This window comes from Ceratotherium simum, chromosome 32, assembly GCF_057802395.1.
Source record: "Ceratotherium simum simum isolate JZ-2026a chromosome 32, ASM5780239v1, whole genome shotgun sequence".
In the NCBI taxonomy this organism is placed as follows: Eukaryota; Metazoa; Chordata; class Mammalia; order Perissodactyla; family Rhinocerotidae; genus Ceratotherium; species Ceratotherium simum.
In genome coordinates this window covers 22,697,298-22,723,551 of record NC_141931.1, presented here as the reverse complement: position 1 = coordinate 22,723,551, position 26,254 = coordinate 22,697,298, and the positions used below count along the sequence as shown (strand labels likewise).

Sequence of the window (26,254 nt, the reverse complement as noted above, 5' to 3'; positions counted from 1 at the left end):
TGGCTCTGAGACTGATAGCACCAATGCCTGCTGGCTTAGTGCTCTCTAACTTGTGGTCCGATTCCATATGGCATCTGTCCTGGAGGAGCCTTATAGTTGGTTCCTTGCCAAGAGCAAAAGCAGAATTGGTGCTTAGGATCCTGTTATAGTTTGTAAATAAGGTACCAGCAGAGATGTATGTGCTTGTGTCTCGGCCTGCAAGTGACTACTGAGTCCACAGGAAGTATCACTCTAGAGAAACCCAGTTCCTGGAATATTAAGCAACAACAGTTGGCCTTTGCATCTTGCTGTGTCCAGATTCTGCAGGCACCTATCCTTAGGAGTGTGGCATAGGAAAAGTTACTTTACCTCCATGACTCTCAATTGCTTCATTTCCAAAATGGGGATAATGATTTCAATTTCCTGGAGCTGTTGTGGTATTGTATGTCAAGTACCTGGCAAAGTTTTCTGGCAAAGAATAGGCTCTCAGTAAACGTTAGTTGAATTTGAATCTAATTCCTGCACTGTAGTGGGTGTTGAGGATGGCTGGGGAGTGCAGAGAAGCAAGCTAGTCTGATTTGCTAAGCTTGAGATCAAATTTTTGTAAATAAAAGATCTTACTGAGAGTCTTCCTTAGATTTGGGGTATCTGTTCCCATAATTGCTCCTCTGTGAAGAGCATATTGGCTCTCCACGGTCTCTGGTAAGTACCCCCTAAGGTTTAACTGTTGGACACATAATTTCTGCCTTCCTTAAAAGTGTCAGTGCTTACAGCTCCATGAGGACAAACGAAGTCAGTAACTGTCCACTATAAATGAGCATCAGCCAGGAAGAAGTTGGGAGTCCAAAGAAGGAGGAGCTTATGTACATTAGAAGAAAGTTAACCAGGCTGTTGTGGGGTAGGACCATCTATCCTGCATAGAAGCTTTGATGGGGAAGATGTGCTGTTGTTGATTGTAGAACAGTTACATGTTTTGGGATTTACTTAAGGAAGGAATTGTCATGCCTTTAGCATTTGATGCAAATCTTTGGAATAGTTGTTTGCAAAATGGCAAGTACTTGGGAAAGGATGTAGGTGTGAACGAGAGGCACTCACTGGTGTGACCCTGTGGGAATAAGAATAAAGAGAATCTGTGGAGATACAGACATTGTTATGTGATAATTGAGAAAATGTGGGTTTTAAAGTAGTCTTCAGGGACTATTAAGTTCAGCACTTTCCCCCCTCCTTCCCACAGATGGAAAGAGGAAAATGTGTGTGTGTGTGTTTCTTTTAGTGCTACGTTTTCTTTGGCAGTAGGACTTGCTCTTGGCCTTGTCTTATAGATTTGCCATGGGCTGATCACTCTCAACCCAAGCATACAACTCATGCATCACAAGGGCAAAGAAGGGATTAACAGTAGAAATAGCTAACACTTATTTGACTCTTACTCTGTGCCATGTCCTGTACTAAACACATGACTCTATGAGATGGAGTTTATTGTTCCCATTTTACAGATGAAGAGTCTGAGGCCCAGAGTGGCACAGTTAGGAAGTGGTGGTGCCAGGATTCAGAGCCCATGCTCTGAGCCGCGACACCCCACTGCTTCAAGATGATAAGCCCCGATATCCCACTGTTCCAGGCATCTGTGAAGGATGGCTGGGGGATAGGGGGTTGTAAATATGCACTGACCAACATAAAGACCAAAGGTATAACATGTAAGCTCTGCTCAGTTTCCCTTCCTTCATGTGTCTCTGTGAGTGTGTATTTTTTGAGAAAGTAAAAATGGCCCCTCATTTAGGAAGACACTAAGGAATACTTGCTCTAGAATTCTAAGTTTAGATATTAGGACTAATATACTGTGACTTAACTCCTCCGTTGTTGTTAGCTGTGCTCTGCACAGAGAAGATGCAACAGCCCCATTTTTCGAACTTCCGTTCACTGTTAGCTGAGACCTGTGGCAATGCCTTCCTCTTTTCATTCTAGCTGATTGTCAACAGCAGTTACCACAAGTCCTTCCTGTCCCAGAAATAAGTCTTGCCACACTCTCAGCTCTCAACAAGCTGTGAACACTACATTCTGTTCTGCGTGGGACTTTGCCACCTCCACCCTTCCGAAGTCAGCTCCACGGGGTAAAAGTATTTATTGAATTCTCAAAGGGTGATTTGAAAAGAAGTATAGGTGCATAAGAACAAGATAAACGATGGGGCTCTAATATAAACAAGCATTACATTACACCTAAATTGTTGAAAGAAGATTTTCGTGCTCAATATTTTATTCAGCAGAACATTTTTTTATAACAATAAGGTTGATTAGAAAAAGCTCTGAAAGAGCTTCAAGTTAGACAGTCTGATTGTTTATCTCAAGGATAAAAAATAAAATGGCAAAGTAAGGGGGATAAGAAGAAGTAGAAAATTGAAGCCAGGACCTAGTGAAGAATATTTGCCATCATTTTCTTCTCTGGATTAAATTGAATTCAAGATTTCTCCTTTCCATAAGTTTTTTTGTTTTTTAGCCATCAGGGTCTTTATTTATTTATTTATTTTCCCTCAAGGGCTCAGGACTAGGCTAGATCCACAGCCAATTTAAGGTGCTCTGGTATTTTTTGATTGTTCATTTTAACCAAATAAGGAACCCTGCTTAAGGTCTTTGAATACCTTCTTACTATTACCCCGAGGCTAGGGTGAAATGACACCTGCCATTTGCAGTGAAATTTTAGTCCATGTGTCCCCTTATTGACCTTTCTTCCTCATTGGCCTGGGGCCTGGGGGACGGTCATGGACATGGCTCTGTAGATACTATGTCTGGTGGGTTTGCACTTGTTTAGGTTCCTTTTTATTTTCACAGACCCGGAAGCTAAACCAAGAGCACAGTACTACAAATGAATGCTGTTCAGGCATTCAGGCTTGTCACTTGGCAGAGTAGGTGGGTTTAGGGTGCATTAGGAGGGGACAAGATGAAGAGGGTATGTGGTTTTGCTTTACTATTTACTGCAGCTTAAATTGGGGGGATCCAAGTGAAAAATGAATACCTTCATCATTGTATTACATGATGGTGATGAGAATTGTAAGTTCTAAACAAGCATTCTCTTCCAAATGAGAGTTTTGGAAAACGGCGTTAAGGAAGATTGATATGCAGAAGCTTATGGTCTTGCTCTTTGTATCAGCCCCAAATATTTACTGAAGCTAGGAAAAGAAAAAGCAGACTTTCCTCTTGTCTCTCCCAAACGTGTGGTTGTTTAGAACTCAAGTGCAACATCTGGAAGTCAGATATACAGAGAGCAATTTATGGAGTGTGAAAGATTTGAAATATTCAGTGTCCTTTAGCGGGAACTCAACTTTCTGGGGCTGCATTTTTTTTTTCCCCGGCACAAAGCAGGCAATTCTGAGACCGCCTTTGCCTCTCTGAATTAAACCCTTTGTGCCCGGGTCCCATAAACAATGTGCTTTTTAATCGGGAGCCCCCTCCAGGCCCCAGCCCTTTTCTCAAGCGTGGGCAACCAATCGGCTGCACCGAGCCGCATTGCTGGAGCACTTTCCATTCTGAGCAGCAACAACATACTAATTTGATGCACACATGGATGCCTCGCACACTCTGCAAATTCATCACCAGCATCTTGCATTAGTCATCTGATGGACTGCCAAGTGTTTCATTTTCTTTTCATGTGACTTTATTATTACCACCTCTCTCTTTTCTTCCAAAAACCTCCAAAAAAAGGAGAAGGGGAGGGTGGAAGGGGGAAATCCAGCAGAAATCCAGCCCTGCCTTTCTTTCCATACGAGAGCCAGTGTGGGGCTGATAACGCTGCGGATGCGTTGATGGCAGCCTTGCAGAGCGAGACCTGCACTTAACTTGCAGCTGCCTCCTGAGCCGGGTTTCAAGATGTCCACGCCCCGGGTGACAGCCGGCGGGGCGCTGCCCTGTGCTCGGGCGCCGATGCTGAACAGCAGCCTGCAGTGAGAGCCCGCCGCCGCTGCCGCCGAGGAGCAACCTAATGGTGCCTGTGCTTTGTTTTAGTTCATCAAATTTCTACGACTCATTAGGCACTTTGCCCCGTGCTCCTCTTCCTCCTCCTTCCGCCTCCCCGCCTTCACCCCCCCCCCATTTTTTTCTTCCTGTCCCTCACCGTGCAGCCCTAACTCTGGCTCCCGGTTCCCTTTTGACAGTAACGGCACAGCCAGCAAGATGAACGGCGCTTTGGATCACTCAGACCAACCAGACCCAGATGCCATTAAGATGTTTGTCGGACAGATCCCCCGGTCCTGGTCGGAAAAGGAGCTGAAAGAACTTTTTGAGCCTTACGGAGCCGTCTACCAGATCAACGTCCTCCGGGACCGGAGTCAGAACCCTCCCCAGAGTAAAGGTACAGACAGCGGGGATGCGTGATTGGGGGGACCCGGGTCGTGGGCATCCCTGGGCGTTGCAGGAGGGAGGACTGCGAGTGGGAGCCGGCCCTCTGCCCCTTTGCCCTGCAGCCAGCCCGGCTCCTCCCCGCGCCCCCGCCCGCCTGCCTCCTGGACAGGTGGACGAGCTGGCCTGGGACCAGGGAGGGAGGAGCGGAGGGAGGGTGAGCAGCTGCGCCTCTGTCCAGGCGCGTGATTGCTCTCCTGAGGTCACTTTCTAGGCAGCGCAGGCTCTTCTGGAGCGGAGCGACTGCCTCTCTAAGGAATAGTGTTTCTCAGCCTTGCATTTCAGGAGCTAACTCTTTCTACCCCTGCCTTCCTATTATTACCCATGTAATTACAATTGCATTTCACTTTTCCATCGCCTGTGGGGATTCTGAAATGCCTTATGAACAGTTAGTGTGATACCACTGGTGTAAGGAATAAAGGGTACACTTTTAAGAGGGACATCAATTCTTGGGGTCTAGATGAGGATCATTAAGTGAAATGTGCCTTTTGGGGCAGGAAGTGGCACCCTAGTGGCCTGAAATAGTTAGCACACCTTCAGAAATGCTTGTGGTTTACGCCCTTACCAGTGGTAAGATTCAAGTGTACAATCTGGTAGTTGTTACTGCCTCCATTTTAAGATGAGGGTGATGGGGGGTTATAGTTATTAAAATAGAGAGGCCAGAAACCTCTGTACCTGGTTAAACCTTGTGTGTATGGGAGTTATCCTTTGTAAGCTCTGTGCAGACTGAATTTAAAGCATCTTCTCTGCTGCTACCATTTGGTCTATGTCGATGTTTTAACCTTGCTTTAGCAATTTTGTTCTGTCTCTGTTCTTGATCTCTTGGTCTTTCTACCCAGGGCTCCTTCATCTTTCTGTGGGTCTTACAGTTCCTGTTTCTCTGCACCTTGATATTTCTTTCTGGCTTGTAATTTTATTTTTGTGTGGCTTCTCATGAGAGCTCCTGAAAGCTCATTGCTTTGGCTTGTATATACACTTGAGTTGAGCAGATGAATATCAGTACATAATTTTCTCTGAGCATCTACCTTACTGTCAAGGTGAAGGACTACGACTAAGTAATTGTTAAGACTCTGATATTCTGTGACTCTGAGAACTGTTGGGACATCTCTTGTTCCCTATAGTTGCTGAGGTCTGATAGGACTTTTTGGAACCTTTTAAGGAATTTAAAAGTTCCTGGCTAATACTCATTTTATAAAAGTGAACAGACATGCCTTCAGATTATGTTCTTGAGACTCTCATTTTCTATCTCAAAACATATCATATAACCAGAGTGTTTTCAGAAGAACACATATAGAATTTTGTTACTACAAACTCAATTGTCTCATAATTTGTAAAGTAGAAAATTAGATATCTAAAAATCAGTATGATTGAAAATATCACAAATTAGGGCAATATTAAGAACCCTTATTGATTGTATTCTTGAATTATTTATCTACATGTTTTCTGAATGGAGATGACTAGAATTTTTTAATACTTAACTTTCACAGTATTCTACTGGGGAAAGGCAGTATAAAGCACTGGACTGGAGCTAAGGAGTTAGCAAATAAGGGCCCTCCCACCATCTAGAATGGTACCCGCAGAAAACTAGGCCAGAGGCAGTAAACTGGTGCTTTAGAACAGTAACCACAGTTCATCCTTGACTAGAAAAATATGCCTCCAAATTTCCGTTTTCCAACATTTTTGAAAATGACCTCTGACCTAATAATCAGAACTTATTTATTGTTATGATGCCTGGTTACTTGCATGTTAGCTTTTGATTATGCATGTCTTGCCTTAGCCAAAAAGACTTTTCTCTCTGTCAAGTAAGTACTTGTGCATTGCCTAGTTCTTCTACCATTTTCTCTCTTTTCCCCAGTGTTCCTCTGAGCAATATCTTTACCAGGCTATTTAAGAATATACATTTTGTTAACTTCATTCACTAGGTCTTATAAATAACTTCACTAAAATAGTTTGCATAAACCCAGAGTCTTGGAGGGGAAGGGAGACCCAATGAGTAAACTAACTTTTTTGAGCACGTGCTATGTACCAGCTCCTATGTTAGGAGCTTTACATATGTTATCTCATTTAGTTCTTACTGAAATCCTGAAGGTAGATGGTATTAGTCACATTTTACAGATGAGGAAAGTAAGGCTGAGAAAAAAAATTAAGAAATATAACCCAGTTTACACAGCTAGTAAGTGGCAGAGTAGGGATTTGAGCACAGTCCCTCTGTCTTCATGTGTTACGCCATCTTGCCTCTCAGTGAGATAAGGCCACAAACCAGCCTTAGTCTGCTCTATTTCAGGGCTTGGGTGAGAGGCCTTCTCTTTTACTGAAGTGTTCCCCAAGTGAAAGGAAGGAATTTTGCCCTTTAAGGGCAGGGTTGATTTTGTTTCTGTCTTTGTGTTTACTTTTTATACTCATGGGTTTAGATTGTACATCACTCCAACTTATAGTATCACGAGATAGAAGTTACAGATGAAATCATTCAAATCTTACCTTTGGAAATATAGGTCAATTCCCATTACTGTGAACTCCAAGTCTCACATCAAATATTGCTGTAGAACGTGGGCTGTCAGCCAAAGCTTGAAAGGGTTTTTGTTATACAGACATCTCTGTTGTAAGGGTATTTGTTGTGATGGGATTTGAGCTGTATAATGACATTCCTCTCGGAGGATTACAGCCCTTAGCTGCTTACGTATAGACAGCAACAACCAGCACTTTTCTTTACACTGAAACCTACGTGTGCCATACGTTATTTCCCTGTGCATATGTAAAATAAGACATCACATTTATGTTGGTCCTGACTCTGTCAGCAGAATACAGTTATCATGTTTTCTCAGGGCTGATGTCAGAGCCTCAGAAATTAGAATTTTGGAGGTTCTTTCTAAACGTGGTTTCAATTATCTAAGTAAGGCTTTTGGAGTGGCCTTGATTCATTGCCTTGCTGATATCGATGGTTCCAAGGAAAGACAAAATCAGGCTGTTACCTAATCCAAGTGAATTAGCTTTTTCTCTCACTTTGCATCTGATGTTCTCTTTACTCTTGAGGCATAAAAACTTTGTTCTGTTTTTGAAATCATCCTTTAAGAGTTGGAGTTGAAGCTGTCGGTTTCTTCTCCCTGTAAATGTATGTGTTGATCAAGCAGGCTCAGCAACCCTGGGGAACCTAGCTAAGTAAACTATCCTCCCTACTGGGACTTATGAAGAGGATGTTGTACTCAGTGGTGAAGAGGATGTTGTACTCAGTGGTTTTTGGTCGAGTCTATGGGTGGTGAGAAATACCAGATAGTAGTCAAGAGCATGGCCTTTGAAGTCAGACAAGCCTAAATTCAATTTCTGGCTCTACCACTTCCTAGGTGTTGGCCTGAGCACATTGCTTAATCACATCTGAAAACAGAGACAGTCCTCATAGGCTTCTGAGATGAAGTTATGTGCTTTGCCCAGAGCTGGAATATGGTATGAGCTTGTTGATGGTTAATATTACAGTTGTTGTCATCATCACTGTCTCCAAGAGCTTCACATCTAATAGGGACAGTGAGGCCAGTACACAGGTAACGATAATATAAAAGAACATGAGATAAGAGTATGTAAGAAAGAGATGAGCATATCTGAACTCTAGAAGTTCAAGGGAGGAATGAATAACTTGCAGCTACAGAGATAGGAAAAGATGGCATCTTCACCAAATCTTAGGGGGCAAAAAGGATTTCAATAAGTAAAGAACGGTGTTGAACATTACAAGGGGATGGACTGGCCTGATTCAGGCATGGAGGTGAGAAAATGCAGGGCAAATTCTGGGAACTATGAATTCTCCCGGAGTTCAGAGGAAATGTGAAATATATGAAATGAAGTGGAACAGAGGAGGGTCACGGTGCTTAGAAATAAAGGCTAGGGCCAGTTCTTAGGCCTTAGTTCTCAGAATAAAATATTTTAATTTTATTTGTTAGACGATGGAGGCTCTGTGAAAGGTATTTTAGCAAGGGGAAAAGAAGCTAGGAGACTGGTGAATGTGTTAACTTGTCTTGACAGGTACATGGAGCCTGAACAGGGACACTGTCTGTCATAACAATGGAGAGGAAGGAATTGAGCGATACAGACATGACAGTGGTGGAAGGAAGGGGACTCGATAACTAAATTGGGTGGTGAGAGGAGGTTTTGGCTTAACTACGAGAAATGGGAAAGCAGTCAGCAATGGTGGGAACGGGGAAAGAGAGGAACATTAAGTTCAGTTTTTATTGTGTTGGTTGAGTCTGAGGTGCCACAGAAGAATCAAAAAGGATGTTGGCCAAGGAAAGCCATTGGATTTGGTGATTGGAAGGACTTGAGCACTTCAGAAGCACAGTGGAGGTCGGCATTGGGAGAGGGATTGTGTGGGTATACGTGTGGAGCTATGAGTGGAGACTCCTCTTTCTAGTAGTCAGATCATGAAAAGAAAGAGAGCTTAGATATAACTTTTTTTTTTTTAAAGCAAAAGATAAGAAGATAGAGCAAGAGGAGAGAGTGAAAGTGTAAGGCAGACAAGAATCAGGGTCCTTGAAGAGACAACAGGAGGAGCTGAAGAGCACCTGTAAACAGGTGGAAAGATACTTCATCTGAGACAGCAGGGCAGTTGGGAGAAAGTAACAACACAGCATGGGGGGAAATAGACAATACAGACACCCTTGGTCTTCTCAGTAGACAATAATATTTCTGAGAAGGCTGGGTGGAATTGAAGACTTCAGAAGAGTCAAAAAGGTTTAAAATGACTGTTTTGTAAAATGCAATTGAGGAAAGAATGGCAGGATTATTGCACAGCAGGAGAGCCCAGTTATACTTAGCTTGTGTTGATTTAGAGCAGACTTTAATGGTTGTGGTTCCATGACTGTCCATCAGTGAGTGAACAGAGAAACAGAATCATAGGGAACCAAGGGTTGGTGATGACCATGACAGACATAGTAGAAGATCAGGAAGGGTATTGACTGCGTTAGAATGTTCTCTGAGATCTAACGAAGGGAAGCTGGTAAAGAAGGAGGAGTTGAGGGTTGGAGAGGGTGAACGAGGTGCAGGGGAAGAGGTGGCAGATATGGAGATTGTGTTCAGTGAGACCAAGGAACCTCTAAGCAGGAGATAAATTGTGTCCCTTGGATCATCACCTACTTGATATTTCCATTTTAATCAGAATTATAACCCAGGGTCATAACACCCTGAAAAAGCTTACTCTATAGTTAATGCTAGTTACATTTTTGTAAGCTCAAATGGTTAGGTATTGTTATTCTGATTTTACAGGAAGGAAAACTGTGAGGAGCCTGTGCTAAGCGACTAGAAAAACATCCTTTAGCATTTGAGATTGGAAGGTAGAAACGGACCCCGGTCCTAACGTAATGCCTCATTGGTCGCATTTTACCGTCTCTCTTCGGTGACTTCTCAGCCAAAAGAGAACTAGAAATGGGAAGTGGCTTGTATCAACTGTCTTTCCATGCCACAGGCCTGAAGAACAAAACTTCCTTTTTTCTAGAAATGTGCTCAGAGGTCATGGCGTAACTGCTGTGCAGCTGTAGCCCTCACAGTGCTTAGATCCCAGAATGTTCTGAGTGTAACCAAAATTAAATTCATAGCTCCGCTGGGAAGGGTTACTACCTTTAAATTTCAAAAGAACAGCCTTTGTAGTGGTTGTCATGCTGGTGCCATTTCGTCGTCTTGTTGCTCAGGCTGCAGTTAGGGTGACCCTGAAGACTGTTCTGGACAGCGGTCCGCCTTGTGTCATTTGATTCTCATCCCCTCCTCCGCCGATCTTAGACTATGACAGAATAGGAGTCACTTCTTTCCTTCTTGAAGCCTTTACTTCAGTCTTCAAGAATTCATTAATAAAATCTAAGTTTGTCCTAACGTCTTCCCAGTTCAGTACAGTGGAAAATGTATGTTCTCACTGAAGAATGAGATTAGATGTCCAGGGAATGAACAGGAAGAGGCAGAAAGGAGAAGGAGAAGGAGAAGGATTGAAAGGCACCAAAGCCTGATTTTACTTATTTCAGAATTGGGCAGGAGGACAGTCCTGAGTCCAGAAGGTTCTTCTGTGCCATGGGAGAATGAGAGCAGGCCCTAGAGTCAGGAGACTTATAGCTGGTATCTGTTATCATAAGCTAGTTTAGAGAGCCGGCCTCAATCTCTTTATCCTTGCAATAGCAATAATATCTACCTCAGAGTTGTTTCACATGTTCAGTGAGAGAACAAATGTGAATGCTGCTAGTATAGTCGAAAGAGAGTTGATAATCTTATAAACTTATTCTTCTTCAAAATGTGAAAGGTTTGAAAGAGCACCTTTGACCTTTTTCTTAAATCATGTTGGAGGACTGGGGTTCATTTTCATGTTTTATGTCTTTCCTTTCTTCCTAAAAAACTCTGTCAGAAACTTCCCTTAAGTAATAGAAATGGACTGGGAGCCAGTTTATTTAAGCGATGTCATCTCAAAATCTGTAATTCAGAAAGAATTCAAAATGCAGGAAGATGAACCAATTTTGCGTTTTAATGCTCACAAGTAGAGGGTAGGATTTCTGCCTTTAAATTTCTTGAAAACTAGGGTTGCTGCCCTAGATTTTCTGAGACAGCCCCAGTTTTGATGGTGCTGCTTCAATGGCCCACAGGAAGGATGCTTTCATCCTGAATTAATTTTATATTAACACAAGTCACTGTGGGGCCGGCCCCGTGGCTTGGCGTTTAAGTGTGTGCACTCCGCAGCTGGCGGCCCGGGTTCAGATCCCCGGGCGCGCACTGATGCATGGCTTCACCGGCCATGCTGAGGCCGCGTCCCACATACAGCAACTAGAAGGATGTGAAGCTGTGACATACAACTATCTATTGGGGCTTTGGGGGAAAAAAATAAATAAAATTAAAAAAAAAAAAGTCACTGTGGTACTTATTGCGACATCCTTTCATTGTTGGCTGACAGAGATCTTACAGGACCCACAGAAAATGCAGTCATAATTTTCATATTTTTGCAGACAGGGATCTTTTTTCACATCCTCTTTGTGAGAGGTAGATTCATTCATTATATCATATGATTATATTAAAATTTTAAGAGTTCATTTTTTTGAAATGAAGTTTTAAATTATTTTGACTTACACAGACTGCACTCATGGAACTGATTGAGATGAATGAGCGAGAAATGTTAAATAAGGCTCCTTTAAGTAATAGTGAGAAGGAATCCCTTTAAATACCCCGTACTCTGGTGCTGAGAGACTGGACCGCACCTGTCTAGTGCAGCGCTGAATTTCTGTTGCTTATATCAAAGGTTGGCTTCTACCCTGGCAGATCATATCTATCCTGGGGACGTTTTGATCCTTCCATCTCTGGAGGGAAAAAGAGGAAGAAAGGGAATGAGGGAGACACAGAAGACACAGAGAGCCAATATCAAAGAAGAAATGAAATTACTGAAGGTTGCTTCTACCCATTTTGTTTTCTTCTCCCCTGTCTGGGACATCAGCTGGTCCCCAGTCCTCTTGTCCTGGTAGATTGGCATTTCTGGAATTAAAGTAGCGAAAAAATAACAGGCTGTCTGGGTGAAAGAAGAACAGACTTTTTGGTAGAAATTTGACATGAAAAGTAAACCCAGGGTTTCATAGCTTATGTCTGTTTGAATCCCTCCAACACACATTGCAGGTTGACTGAAAAAGCTAAGTCTAGGTGATCTCACCATTTGCATTTCCCATTAATTCAGTTATAGCTTGCCTGCCTAGTGGTCTTACTTTCCTTTTTATTTGCATCCAAGGAGATTTATCCACATTAGAGATGCTTTACTGTTGGTTATGCAGTTGTATAGTACAGTCACCATACTGTGGGTCATTACAAAACCAGTCTTTGGAAATGAGCAGTCCAGTTTCCTAGCCAGAAAGAGAAGTGTTCTCTCTAAGGTCATACTGTTAGTTACTCTGAAACACGTAAGCATTGCCTCCGAGTTGCCTTAGCATGACCACCCTCTCTGACTCACTTCCACTCCAAAGACCCCGGATAGTCAGGCAATCTGGTTGAAAGGTTTACTTTCTTCCATCTTCAAACTTTAGATAGTCAGGCAATCTGGTTGAAAGGTTTACTTTCTTCCATCTTCAAACTTTGCTTCTAATTAAAATTTAAAATTAACCATGGTTAAGTTATATTTCTAGAAGTGTTCAAAACACTAGCATTAAAAATATAGATAAAATCATTACATACGTTGCAAAGAAGTTTATTATCTTTAATAATTCCAACCGTGGTAAAATGTACAATGATGTTAGCACAATTTGTACCCTTTTGCTTATCTTGTGTTTGTAGATTCTTGAAAGATTGAATTTTCATCGTTGGACATGTGGCCCCAGATGCTAACAAGATTTAAGCATGAGGTCTTGGGTTCTTTATCACTTGATCAAATTTCACTGATCCTGAGACCATCCGTTCTCCTGCTTTGTTTTCTGATACTGGCTAGCCCAAACTTCTTACTAGAACAACTCTCCCTCCTGTTGGACATAAGCATGCCAAGATGTACCATGAATAAATGCAGAACAATCATTGGGATCTTCAAAACCATTAGAAACTAAAAAGGGATGAAAAGAGAATTGGCCAAATGGGAGAAAGTAGAAACTAAGCTAAAATAATGTGATTTAGCGACAGATTTATATGGGCTTATATACTCTGGTAACAGAAATGATGGATGATACCACGTTAGCTTTCAGGACAGTTGGTCAAGAGAATTGAAAATGTTCTGGCCCGTACTGTCAAATTCAGTGGAAAATCAGTTAGATATTAGGTATCTCAGTGTTACATTAGGTATCACACTAGAGAAATTTGCAGTGAACTAGACCAATTAAATATATTAAAGAGTCAGAGTCTTGACTGTCTTAGGAATTTTCAAACCTGCTTTGATGAGTACATGTGATGGAGAAGGGAACACAGAAAAAAGGCATATGTGGAATGATGGATTATGATGGACATGGATTTTGCAATTTTTTTTCACTGAGTCACATGGACAGACACACAGGTAGTGAGCAAAGAAGCAGGTTTTGCTATAAGTGGAAAGGGGAGCTAGTTAGCTGAACAGGGGCAGGTTATAATGGTAAAAACTAATGGGTCTGGGAGAATGGGGATGGCAATTGAAACACCACAGGAATTGGTATTAGGATCAATATTTTTTCACTCTCTATGTAAATGACTGAGAAAGCTGCCCCTAATCCAGTATCCACATTCTGGCATTCTTTCAAACTGGAGAAACCCAATTGGAGCAGTGTACTTCGGACAGTGATCAGTTTGAAGCAGAAAGGAATATAATTTCTCTGTTTCCATTAGAGGATCATAAATGGGAATTAGAGAAATGAATTTAAGGATTGAAAGATAATATCCACTCATCACATGCTTTAACTGACCCAAAATCTGATCATTCTAAAATATTTTGGGGTATGTTAGGCCCATGTAGGACAAGTTTGCAGCCTGACCTGCATGTGGATTGAGACCAGTCTCTTCGTGGTAGTCATCAGTGTTGTCTGCGGTATTCAGAGTCTCTTGTCAGCTAAGTCCATGAATGGCTGCTCTTCTGTTGCCTTCTTTTTAGTTTTAGGTGAAAAAAAAATGCCTCCGAAACTCCTATAGTTTAATGGAAACTCCTACGCATCAGAGACGTGTAGAAAGACATACAAACATTAGGGAGGGTGAGGAACATAAGAAATAAGGCCTTCAACAAGTAGATGCTCAAAATGGCCCCCCAGAATGCTAAACATTACAAATGAAGATACCAGACGCCAAGGGTTAAAGGGGAGGTAATTCACCACATTTCATGAAGAACGTTTTCGCTTCTATGTAGGCCACTGTGCCCAATATTAGGAAATGTTATTGAAGATATATCAAGGCGATGGAGGCGTTGCAAAGGAGAGCAGCATGAATCGCACAGGTCTAGGAAGGTCAGCCCATATGGAAAGATCTGGGAGGTCAACTTAAAAGACCTGAGAGCACTGAGTCACAAGAATGAAAAGAAGCAAAAGCTGTAGCAAACATAAAAAGAGAGATTGTGCTCTCAAAAAAAATAAAAAGTTAGAAGAGAATATGATTGAAGTTTTGAAGATGCTAAAGTGCGGAGTGAGCCTATATATAGATGAACTCTTTCAATTAATGCTGAACCCCAGGGGTCTTCTGTGTATACTTAAAATGTTGGAATGGCAGGCAAAGTGTAGAGTTTGAGCCAAACTTTGACATAGAAGAGGTGGTGAACTTAGAGAACATGATGAAAGTTAAGGAGATGGTGGGGGCAGCTAACTCACAGTCCCCAGGAGGGTACCTCTGGCCAGCGCTCTCACGTGACTTAATGCCTGGCTCTTTTGTAACAGGGATTTGGAGCTTGGGTAGCCTTGAAAGCTCTGGGTCCCATTTAATGTTGAATTTAGTGTAAAATAGAAAAGATGAAGGATGTGGCCCAGAAAGCTAACAAAGTTTTTACCAGAGTACCAGTCACGTGGCAATAAACGTTTATCAGCACCTTCTGTGTGCAAGGCATTGTACTCAATGCTGAGAATATAAAGGTGAGCAGCCATGGTTGTTTGTCCCAAAAGGAGAGAAAGAATCGAGTGGTGTTGAAGAGGGGACTGCCATAAGTTCTTTGGACGTTTCAAAAGAGCCAGCTTTGGGTGAGCAGTATCCACTTTGTGCGTGCGTGTGTGTGTGTGCATGTGTTGTCTCGCTTGGAGAATATACTCAGGAGGCCCCATGAGCAGAGAATCCTGTGCTGCGCGTATGGTAAAGGTGAAGTGAGAGAGTTAGGGGAACCTAAGGTCGTGTGATAGTAGGAGTCTGACGTTTTTCCTTTCAGCAACATACCCCATATGTCGCCTTTCCCCTTTTTCTTCACTTTCAGTTTTCCTTCTTTTTTCTCCTCTATGTAGGGAGTTTAGGGCAAGAAGAGGCCAAAGTTTCACTAAATGAACCTTTCTGAGGGTTCTCCATTAAATCCAAGGATATGCAGTTTGTAGCCCCTCTGTTAGCATAACTAAGATGTTGGTAATGCACCAGCTAGCCCTCACCACCCTCTTTCAGTGTGCCACTGAGAGAGCAAGGTCCTGCAGAACCAGATCTGGCCCTTACCTGATGGAGCTACAGCCTGTTGACACTAAAGAGGGACTAATAGTCTTAACCCTCATGGGAGGTGTGTGTGTACGTGTGTACAACCCACACACATGTTTTATACGTTGTGGTAATTCGAAGTTAGTTTATTTCTTTGAACACCATTTCTTCAGATGGATGTGTTCTTGCCTACATGGCAGAATTTTGAGAAATAAATTATTTATAGAATATTGAATATAAATTTCCTCGTGCTGTGCCTGGCATATGCTTGGGACTGAATAAAGGATAGTAGGTGTAGTAGAAGAAGAAAACAAAAATGAAAAAATAGCAGCAGTAACGGCATCTTGATTTTGTAAGCTGTGTGTATTAGGAAGCGTGGGTGTTTTGTTTTGTTTTCTTTTTTTGTAATTTTTGTGCATGGAAACCTTCTAATGCTTCTTAACTAGTTTGCTAGAAAATTTTACAACCAATTTAACTTGGCATTATGTGGGGAAAGAGGAGGACATGGTAGAATGATGTAGGGGAGGAACAGTCTATAAAAACCAATGGTCTCTGGGCAAAGAGCATAAAAGTTGGCAAAACAAATATGTGAAACTCAGAATCAGAGACCATAAAGGGCTTCCTATAGATTCCAACCCTAAGTAATTATTCAGAGTTTTGAACCTAGTGTTCCTGGCCCTGAGGACAGCAGACTCTTTCAGAATAATTATGTCTGTTTATCTTGCTTTGGCCCAGATTTCCATGGAGATGGTATAACAACAATAGGCCTTACATCATATTGCTCAGCACACTGGGCTGTTTAATGTTGTATTAGAGTTTCTGTGTGAGGGTTTTCAGGTTTGGTTTGGTTGTTTCTTTGGCATACAGAACTTTCTGTATGATTTGTTCCAAGTTAACCTTGCAACTAAACTACCATCAACAAGATGTTACTTTTGAGTTATTTTTCAACATTTGTTGCAGTTCCTTCTTTCTCTTGGTCACAGCCTCTCTTCTTACCAGCTGCACTCAGTTTTGAAGATGGTCCGTTAGTGTTAGAGCGGTGTTCTGTGACCGCCAGTGGAGCGACGTGTACTGACTTTGATGGCAAGACTCTCTAGGCATCCTGAACTAACCATCCTCAAGATCATTTTCACACAGAGGCTAGTTCTTAACTCACCCCACACCCTACCCAGAATTACTACATGTGTCAGAAACCTAGACAGAGCAGCTCATTTTGGACACGGTATCATTAAGATAATTATTAGAAGAGTCAGAACCTTGAAAAGGAAATAAGTGTATCAACTAACATTAGCTTTCATACACATTAACACCCTTCTCTAAAAAAAGTTATATCACTGAGGCATCCTTACATTCTGTTTAGTAGAAAAGTCTTGTACTAATTGTTACCCACTCTGAATAGATTTTCTCAGCATATTACATAGTTAATGCAACCTAATAAAAGATGTCAAGTTCTTATTTTGCACTTTCTGTGTTGCTTCTTAAAGATTCTCCAAGTCAGGTTAGTTGGTGTTTGTTTTTTGTTTGTTTATGTTTCTGTGCATGAATTTTTTAAAAAGAATTATTAAAAAGAAGTTGTGAACCAACTTGTTTGTATGAGTTAAGAAAAATCAGTGAAAAAGCATTGCTTAATTTACACACTCCTGCTGTACTGAAGACATACCTTTTCTTCACACTTCCCTTAGGCTGGGAGCAGACAGGCCCACTTAGTTTCCCTCTGTAGATGGAATCAATACCTCAACAGCCAAAGGCAAGTAGGGCCTTTGTTTTTTTAATCCTCTATAAGATGCTCATGAGTGGTCCAGGTAGATAGGACTTTTTGAGGTAAAGGACCATTGTTCTTGCCCTTTCTCTTTAGGATTCAAGAATAACTTGTTCATTTGGAGTGAGAATGCTAATTAACCCTGGAGAAGTTAAGGAAGACCTTTCTCTGCCTTCTTCTGTTCTGCTCTCTCTAGTACTGTAATAGAAGCTGAAGAGAGTGTGTCATGGGCACTTGCAAGCTCTATCCATCCTTGAGTGAAGTCAGTATGTCCTGGTGGTGGTGTTAGAAGACAGCCACGGTGTGGCTCAATAAGCCAAAACCTAGTTTGGAAAAACATTGCTTCTCTGTAGGATAAATGAGACAACATCTGAGAAGTGCTTGAGGTGTTTGTAAGGGGTCAGACGGATCAATAAACATAAAATACTGCTCTCACAGCTGCTGCCATACTACCTGCCATAATCCCTCAGGCTCGCTTCAGCACGACTGAGTAAGCAACCTCATTCAGCAAAACAAGCGAATGTGATTTCCATGCCCAGTCCTCTCTCCTCTTTGCCAAGCAGGCCGCTGAGTGTGATGCTCTCTTTGTGAAGTGGACATCTGTCTAATGGGAACTGGATGGGGACCACCAGTTCATTTTACACAAGCCACCATACAGCTGCCAGATGGTGACGAGTCTTGGCTATTTTGCAAGTCTAATATGGGTTGTGTTCCACTCTGGAGGTGGAACACTGATGGGTTCCCTCCACCAAGCCCACATCCCTGAAAGGCAATGCTTCCAAGAGCCAAGACTTTGCTCTGATCTCTTTGAAGGAAGAAAAATACTTAAGAAAAGGTAGTGAATAAGTTAGAGACACATTTTTTAAAATCGGGTCTTTTGGGTTTTCCTCTCTACTTACTTGTTCTCTAATCCATACTTAGGAGCACAGTTTTTAAGTGGGACATGTCAGGCTTTTACACCACAGATTAAACTCCAAGGCGAATAAAATTGTGACAGCTTAAGAGGCAAAAGCAAGAGTCCATCAAATGGCAGAGTTTGATTGTTGAGCCTAGGCTAATCAGGAGTTGGAGGGCCTGCCCCGTATTTTCAGGATGGCGTGCCGAGAATGCTCAGAAGATAAGACCAGGGCCTGCCACTCTGTGGCTTTCTCTTCCCTGCGTTAGCTGAAGCACTGCATGAGGATATGTAAAACTATTGGTTGGACTACCCTAGCAACACGAAATGCTGTGTGGACACATATTCCATCACATGTTGGCAGTGAAAACGCTGTATTTTTAGAACACTTTCAAAGTGAGGAAACCGTTAAGCCATATCGCATCCTCCCTTGCCCTCCGGCCACTTCCCCCTCTCCCGCAGGAAAATGGCCCCCATTTGATAGAAGAGGAACCTGAGACAAAGATTAAGTGATATTTTGAGCAAGGCTGATAATGCTGGGGAAAATTGCTGACCTGGTCTTAAAATCTAACACTTCCTTCGGAGTAATTTTTAATGCTTCCAATTTTACCTAAATCATGTGTGTTCCATATGACCTGAAATCTAAGCCTTAATATTGAATATGGAGTTCAAAAGACAGCTTAGTCTCCCATTTTCTTTCCTGGCATTCATTCAAATAAAAATAGGCACAGACAATACTTCACTGTAAAAATCAAAGCTCCAGGCACACTTTGAAAATCTTTTGGAATTTTAACACTTATTTTCATAAGTATCTTTCATGCAACTAGCTTAAAACTCTCCTTAGAAGACTTTAATGTCTCTGAAATTCCTGTGCCCTGCTCAGTGCCTGGCATGGAGTAGGCATTCAAAATTAGCTGCAGACTGAATGAATGAAGTGAATATGACCTCTCTCAGATCCAACACCAACTTCCCCATTTTTACAGAGTTACTGCCGAGAAGCAGAGACGGGCTCTCCTTCCTTATGTTTTGAGAGCCTTATGTGCTAGGCAGTGTGCAGTGTACTGGGGATACAAAGACGAAAGGTGTGGCCCTTGTCCACAGGGCACTCAGTCTCTTGGGGTTGGTGTGAGGTGCACAAGGGCTGTGTGTGTGTGATGGAGAGAGAGTCTATAACGTTCTTCCTCTCTTCTCCAAAAGCTCTTTGACCCATTCAACGTTAAGAACAGCACTGTACAAATAGGGGACTTCTTGTCCCCAGAGCTGTCCAACTTGTATAGCATCCTGCCAGGTACGTGCTGAAAATCCAGCCTTCGATTAGGAAAGCTTATTTGGTGTTGGGAAGGGCTGTGCCCACCTTAGCCCTCAGCACTGTTGCAAAACAAAAACCTTTCATTCTGTCCCCCTAGTCCCCAAGTCATCTCTGTTGGCACCCCCAAACATACAGGGCTGAGGTGTTCCTTACATGAGGCTCTGTTTATTAGCCTGTTTATGGTCCTCAGTAATTTGGGGTCAGAAGGAAAAAGAAATAGATGAAGCCAATGAAAGAGTTGTATAAATTGTAAAACTCCACAAAAAGGTGAGGTGTGGTGTTTTGATGTGTGCTTTTCCCGGTTGAGGTTAATCTCCATGCCATGTTTAGCTTTTGTTTACGTTTTGCCTACCAAATAAAATGCCAACTTCCAATAAAGCATGGGTGGAATTGGGTGGCGGTAGAACCAAAGGCAGTGTTTCTCAGTGGTTAGGAACAAGCCTTGGCGATAAAGTGCCTGGTTTCTGAACACCTCTCCCACCTGCTTTCTTTGTGACCAGAGCAGGTTACCTGATGTCGCTATGTCTCAGCTTCTACATCTGCAAAATGAATAGGATTGTTATGCAGATTCCGTGAGATCGTGTATGTACAGCACTCAGAACAGTGTCTGGCACGGAGTGAGCTGTTATTATTCCAGGTCTCCTCTAGATGAGAAAACCAAAGCCCCGCGAGGTTAGGTGAGCCATTACTTTGTCTCCCAGCAGCACCTCGGCATATGGCCTGCATTCAAAACGGATCGGCCCTGGCCCAGCCCTGTGGCATAGTGGTTGGGTTCGTGCACTTCGCTTCGACGGCCCAAGGTTTGTGGGTTCGGATCCCAGGCACAGACCTACACACTGCTCATCAAGCCTCCCTGTGGCAGCCTCCCACATACAAAATAGAGGAAGATTGGCACAGATGTTAGCTCAGGGACAATCTTCTTCAAGCAAAAAGAAGAAAATTGGCAACAGATGTTAGCTCAGGGCCAATCTTCCTCACCAAAAAAAAAATAGATCGGCCTTTCAGTAAAAGCACGATCAGTGCTCAGTAGTATTGATAATAGTAATAATAACAACTAATATTTATATGGAGTACTTGCTATGTGCTAGCTCCTATACCAAGGGTTTAATAAATATTATCTTGTTAGAAGGTCTGTCCTCACAACAATCCTATGAGGCAAATACTCTTTATTGCACCTATTTTACAGCTGAGAAGACTGGAACTTAGAAAACATACACATCTACATAAGTGGCAGACATGAAATTTGAGCCTAAGTAGTTTGTCTTTAGAATCCGTGCTCCTAACCATTACGCTGTCCTGCCTCTGGGTGTGTTTCTATTCTTGATATTTATGATTATTATACTGAAAACATCTGTTGCGTTCCAGAATGCAGACTCTTCTGGAGAGTGCATTGTCTTTGACATCCTTACACATCCTTAGCACGGTGTGTGGTAACCAACAGGTGCTTAATAATGTTTGTTGCATGAGACTGAATTATTCCCTGAATACTCCTTGGATTTCGGCTCCCATGCCTGAGTCATGCCCATTTCCTTTACCTAGAGGTATTATTTTTCCTTCTCCCCAATTCTGTTTATATCCTGGCTTTTCAAAGTCTGGTGCAAGTGCTGTTTCATCCTTAAAAGGCTCCTTTTGGACACCCCATCAAAGAGTAATGGCCTACTCCCCTGAAACTCTTACGGCATTGTGTACCCTTCACACCATGCACAATGCTTTCTGTGACATGCTACAATTGGGTACGCACTGGTCTTATTGAACTTGAAGCTCCTTGCAATCAGGGGCTATTTTAGTCAACTGGTATACCTTATAGAACCTCATAGAACTTAATACAGTGCCTTAAAACTGTAATAAACATTTGTTGAGTGAGTGACTGCAAAACATCCAAGAGAAAGGGACATTTTTTCCCACCAGCTTGTTCTACCTTTTTTCTTTTTTTCTTTTCCTGGCACGGTGAAGTGGAGTACCCCATTGCATTCCTGGTTTTGAATCAGCCGGTGGGCACTCTGTGAAGCATGAAAAAATAATGTTTCAACTGAAGCAGCGGAAGGAAGAGCATCATTTTAGGGTGTCAGTGTGGTGTGAAAAGCTTTGACATTTAAGATAAAATAAGGAAGGAGAAAAACCGTTCTCTCTGTAGTTGGAGTCTTTTGCCAGCAAAGGCCCTGAGCCCTCTCCTCAGCATGCGCACCTGAAACCCCGCCAGACTTACAGATGTTTGCCTTGGCGCTGGTGTGAAGAGCCACACCGCAGTTCTCAGGAACCATTCCATTCTGGCAGGGGCTGATGAACAGGGAGGGAGAATGACTTCATAGGTCTCAGCCAGTCTAGTTTCTGAGATCCTGGGGTGCACATTGCCTTGTCCTTTCAAGTTTTAATATGTCACTTTATTCACGTGGTGCCAATACACACGACCTTGTCTTGAAGCTACGCAGGCTTCACTTAGCTGAGTGCATTTCTGGAACTCTGCGAGGTGAGGACCTGATAACTTTTACCTCTGGTCGTGATCCTGGAAACTCCCTGAGGGTCACGTGTAGGTGAATGGAACTCTTCCAGACTTGGGTTTTCTTCTTTCCAGGACTCGGATTATAACAGGAAAATTTATCCGCCCAAGGGGAATGAGGAAGGAGTGTGAAGTTGAAGACAGTGGGGAGATTCCAAGGGCTGTGTCTCTTGCCGCTGATTTCTAGTCTCTGGTTTTAAACTGCCCTTTGGAATGAGATGTTCTGCCAGCATACAGCATGTCCAGAACTTGAACTTACTCTTCTTTTGGTTGTGCCTGTTGCTGTTAATGGGACCACCTTCCTTCGTGTCAACCAGTCTCAAAATCTTGGAGTTGGCCCTGACACCAGCCTCTCCTCCCCTTCACATCTGAATCTAGTGATTTGAGTCTTTGTATTCTTACAGCTGTTATTTGCCTTTCTCCTACTGCTACCATGTGTACTGCTTTCTTAGATTATTGGAAGTAGCCTTTCAAATGGTCTTTTCTTCTTCACAGCTTTATTGAGGCGTAATTAATATACGATAAACTTCAAATACATAAAGTGTAAAATTTGGTAAGTTTTAACATATGTTATCACCTCTGAAGACAGCACTACCATCAAAATAATAAACATACCCATCACCTTAAAAACTTCCTCATCTTCCTGTGGATTCCCTTCCTTCCTTTTCCCTTCTCCCAAACTACTGATCTGCTTTCTGTCACCGTATGTTAGTTTCCATTTCCTACAATTTTATATAACTATGGGCATACAGTATGGGCTCTTTTTTGGTCTGGTTTCTTTCACTCAGCATAATTATTTCAAGATTCAATATCAATAGGTCATTTATATCAGTAGTTCATTCCTTTTTGATCACTGAGTAGCATTCCATTGAATGAGTATACCAGAGTTGATCAGTTCTCCTGTTCATGGGCTTTTGAGTGGTTTCCAGATTTTGAGTATTAATGAATAAAGCTGCTATGAACATTCATGTACAAGTATTTTGTAGCTTTTGTTTCTCTTGGGTAAACATCTAGGAGTGGAATGGCTCAATCATATGGTTGGTGTATGTTTAACTTTTTAAGAAACTGCCAAACTGTTTTCTAACGTGATTGCACCGTTTTATATTCCCACCAGCAGCGTAGGAGAGTTTCTGTTCCTTCGCATCCTCACCAACACTTGGTATAAGCAGTATTTCTAATTTTAACCATTCTAATAGGTGTGTAGTGGTGCATGTCATTGTGGTTTTAATTTTCATATGGCTAATGATGCTGAGCACCTTTGCATGTACTTATTTGACACTTGTATATCTTCTTTGGGGAAGGGTCTGTTCACATCTTTTACCAATTTAATTTTAATTGGGTTGTTTCCTTAATAGAGAGTTTTGAGAGTTCTCGATATACTTTGTATACAAAATCCTTTATCAGGTAGGTGTTTTGCAATACTTGCTGCCAGTCTGTGTCTTGTCTTTTCATTCTCCTAACAGTGTCTTTTTTAAAGGCAGAAGTTTTTCGTTTTGATGAAGTCTTATTAATTTGTTTTGTTACTGATTGTGCTTTTGGTTTTGTATCAAAGAAAACCTAACTTACAGTCATACACACAAGGAGACAATTTTACTTCTTTTTCAATGTAAGTGCTTTTTCTTTTTTTTTTTTTCCCCCTGCCTGCTTATGCTGACTAAAACCGCCAGTACAGAGTTTACTAGAAGTGGTGAGAGCAGCCGTTATTATCATGTTCTTCATCTTAAAAGAAAATCATTCTTTTACCATTAAGTGTGATGTAAGCTGTAGGGTTTTCATAGATGCCCTTTATCAAGTTGAGAACGTTCCCTCTTCGTTCTTATTTTGCTGAGAATTATCATCAGGAATGGGTGTTGGATTTTGTCAAATGCGTGTTCTGCATCTATTGAGATGATTCTATACCTTTCTTTTTTAGTTTGTAAATATGGTACATCACATTGATTTTCAATGTTAGAGAACCTCACTGTCCCCCTCCCCTCAACCACTGATCTGCTTTCTGTCATTGTATGTTATGTATGTATGTCATTTCTTGCATTGCTGGGAGATAAATCCCACTTTGTCATGATGGACAATCCTTTTGTTATTTGTTCTATTTGCTCAAATTTTATTCAGAATTTTTGCATTTGTGTTCAGGAGGAATATTGTTATGTAGCTTTCTTCTGATTTCTTTGGCTGATTTTGTTTAATGTAATCCTGGCCTCATGAGTCAGTTAGGAAATATTCCCTCCTCTTCAGTTTCCTGGAAAAGTTTGTGTTAAGTTGTGTTATTATTTCCTTAAATGTGTGGTAGAATTCGTCACGTAAGTCATCTGGGGCTCAAGTTTTCTTTGTAAGAAGATTTTTAAGTACAAATTCAATTTCTTGAGTACCAATAGGCTATTCAGGTTATATATTTTTTCTTGAGTTTCTCTCCTTCAGAGAATATGTCTGTTTCATCTGAGTTGTCAAATTTATTGGCATAAAGCTGTGTATAATATTCTGCTATTATCCTTTTAATCTCTGTAGAATCTATAGTGATGTCATCTCATTCCTGATATCGATAATTTGTGCTTTCTCTCTTTTGTTTTTCATCTGGCTAGAATTTTCTCAATTTTATGTGTCTGCTCAAAGAACTTGCCTTGGTTTTATTAATTTTGTTTATTGTATTTGTTTTCTATTTCATTGATTTCCACGTTGATTTTTATTACTTCTTTTGCTTACTTTGGGTTTATTTGCTTTTATTTTTCTGGTGTGGAGGCTGAGGTCATTGATTTGAAATCTTTCTTATTTATTAGAAATATTGTGGATTTTTCTATTTATCCTTGCGGTTCTATCAGTTTTTGCTTTCTGTATTTTGAAGTTCTATTATTTGGTGCATAAATGTTTAGAATTTTTGTGTCCTCTTGATGAATTGACCCCTTTATTGTTTTGAAATGATCTTCTTTATTTCTGGCATCATTCTTTGCTTTAAAATCTACTTTGATTGATATTAATACAGCCACTCCAGTTTTCTTTTAACTAGTGTTATAATGGTGCATCTTTTTCCATTCTTTCACTTTTAACCTATTTGTATTCTTATATTTAAAGTGCATCTTGTAGATAGCAAATAGTTGGGTCTTCTTTTTAAATCACTCTGACAAGTTCTGCCTTTTAATTGAAGTAGTGACATAATTAACATTTAATGTGCTTGTTGATAAAGTTGGGCTGAGGTCTGTCATTTCACTGTTAGCTTCTTATTTCTCTCATATGTTCTTTATTCTCTTTCTGTCTCCTCTTAAGATTATTTTTTATTCCATTTTATCTCCTTTATTGGCTTATTAGTTATAACTCTTTGTTTTGTTATTTTAGGGGGTGCCTTAGGGTTTATAGTATATGTCTTTACCTTATTACAGTTTACCGTCAAAGGACAGTATACAACTTCACGTTTTCTTTGAAAATCTTACAGTAGTGTACTTCCATTTTTTTTCCCTCCCAGCCTTTATGCTATTATTGTCACAAATTTTACTTTTATGTATGTTATAAACCCCACAATACATAGTTATAATTTTTGTTTGGTTGGCCAAATTTCTTTTAAAGAGATTTAAATAACGAGAAAAATATCTTCCTATTTATCCATGTAGTTACTATTTCTGGTGGGCTCTATTCTTTTGTGTGGACCCCTATTTCCTTCTGGTATCGTTTTCCTTCTGCCAGAAGGACTTCCATTAACATTTTTTATAGGATAGGTCATCTGTTGGTAAATTCTTTGACCTTTCGTGTGTCCAAAAATGTTTATTCTGCCTTTGTTTTTATATTTTCATGTTGTATAGAAGTCTAGATTGACAGTTTTTTTCTTTCAGTATTTTTTTTTTACTTTTCCAGTTTTATTGAGCTATAATTGACATATAACATTGTATTAATTTTAAGTGTACAACATGATGATTTGATATATATGTACATATTGCAAAATGATTACCACAGTAAGTTTAGTTAACATCCAACACCTAACATAATTACAATTTTTTTCTTTATATGAGATTTTTTAAGATTTACTCTCTTAGCAACTTTCAAATATACGATACAGTATTGTTAACTTTAGTCGCCACGCTGTATGTTATATCCCCAGAACTTATTTATCTTATGACTGGAAGTTTGTACCTTTTGAACCCCTTCACCCATTTCCTCCTCTGCCCCCTGGTCCTCCTCCCCCCCTGCCTCTGGCAACCACCAATCTGTTCTCTGTATCTATGGGTTCATTTCTTTCAGTACGTTAAAGATTCACTTTCTCACTTGTTTTTTTCCTAATAAGAAATTTGATGTCGGGCCAGCCCTGTGGCTTAGCGGTTAAGTGCGCGCACTCCGCTGCTGGCGGCCCAGGTTCGGATCCCGGGTGCACACTGACGCACCGCTTCTCCAGCCATGCTGAGGCCACATCCCACATAC

General features: G+C 41.2%; 1 protein-coding gene across 6 annotated transcripts in view; it reads left to right on the top strand.

Moving 5' to 3' along the window:
* Positions 1–26,254, top strand: part of CELF2 (CUGBP Elav-like family member 2) — a 307,113-nt gene that overhangs the window by 135,430 nt on the left and 145,429 nt on the right. For 4 of the 6 annotated variants that reach the window (XM_087420841.1, XM_087420838.1, XM_087420836.1 and 1 more), the window contains exon 2: positions 4,122–4,318. In XM_087420841.1, coding sequence (XP_087276967.1) covers positions 4,122–4,318 — 197 coding nt within the window. Of the gene's footprint in view, positions 1–2,002; positions 2,088–3,705; positions 3,953–4,121; positions 4,319–26,254 lie in introns of those variants that run through there. The other 2 variants (XM_087420839.1, XM_087420840.1) reach the window with 2 other exon arrangements.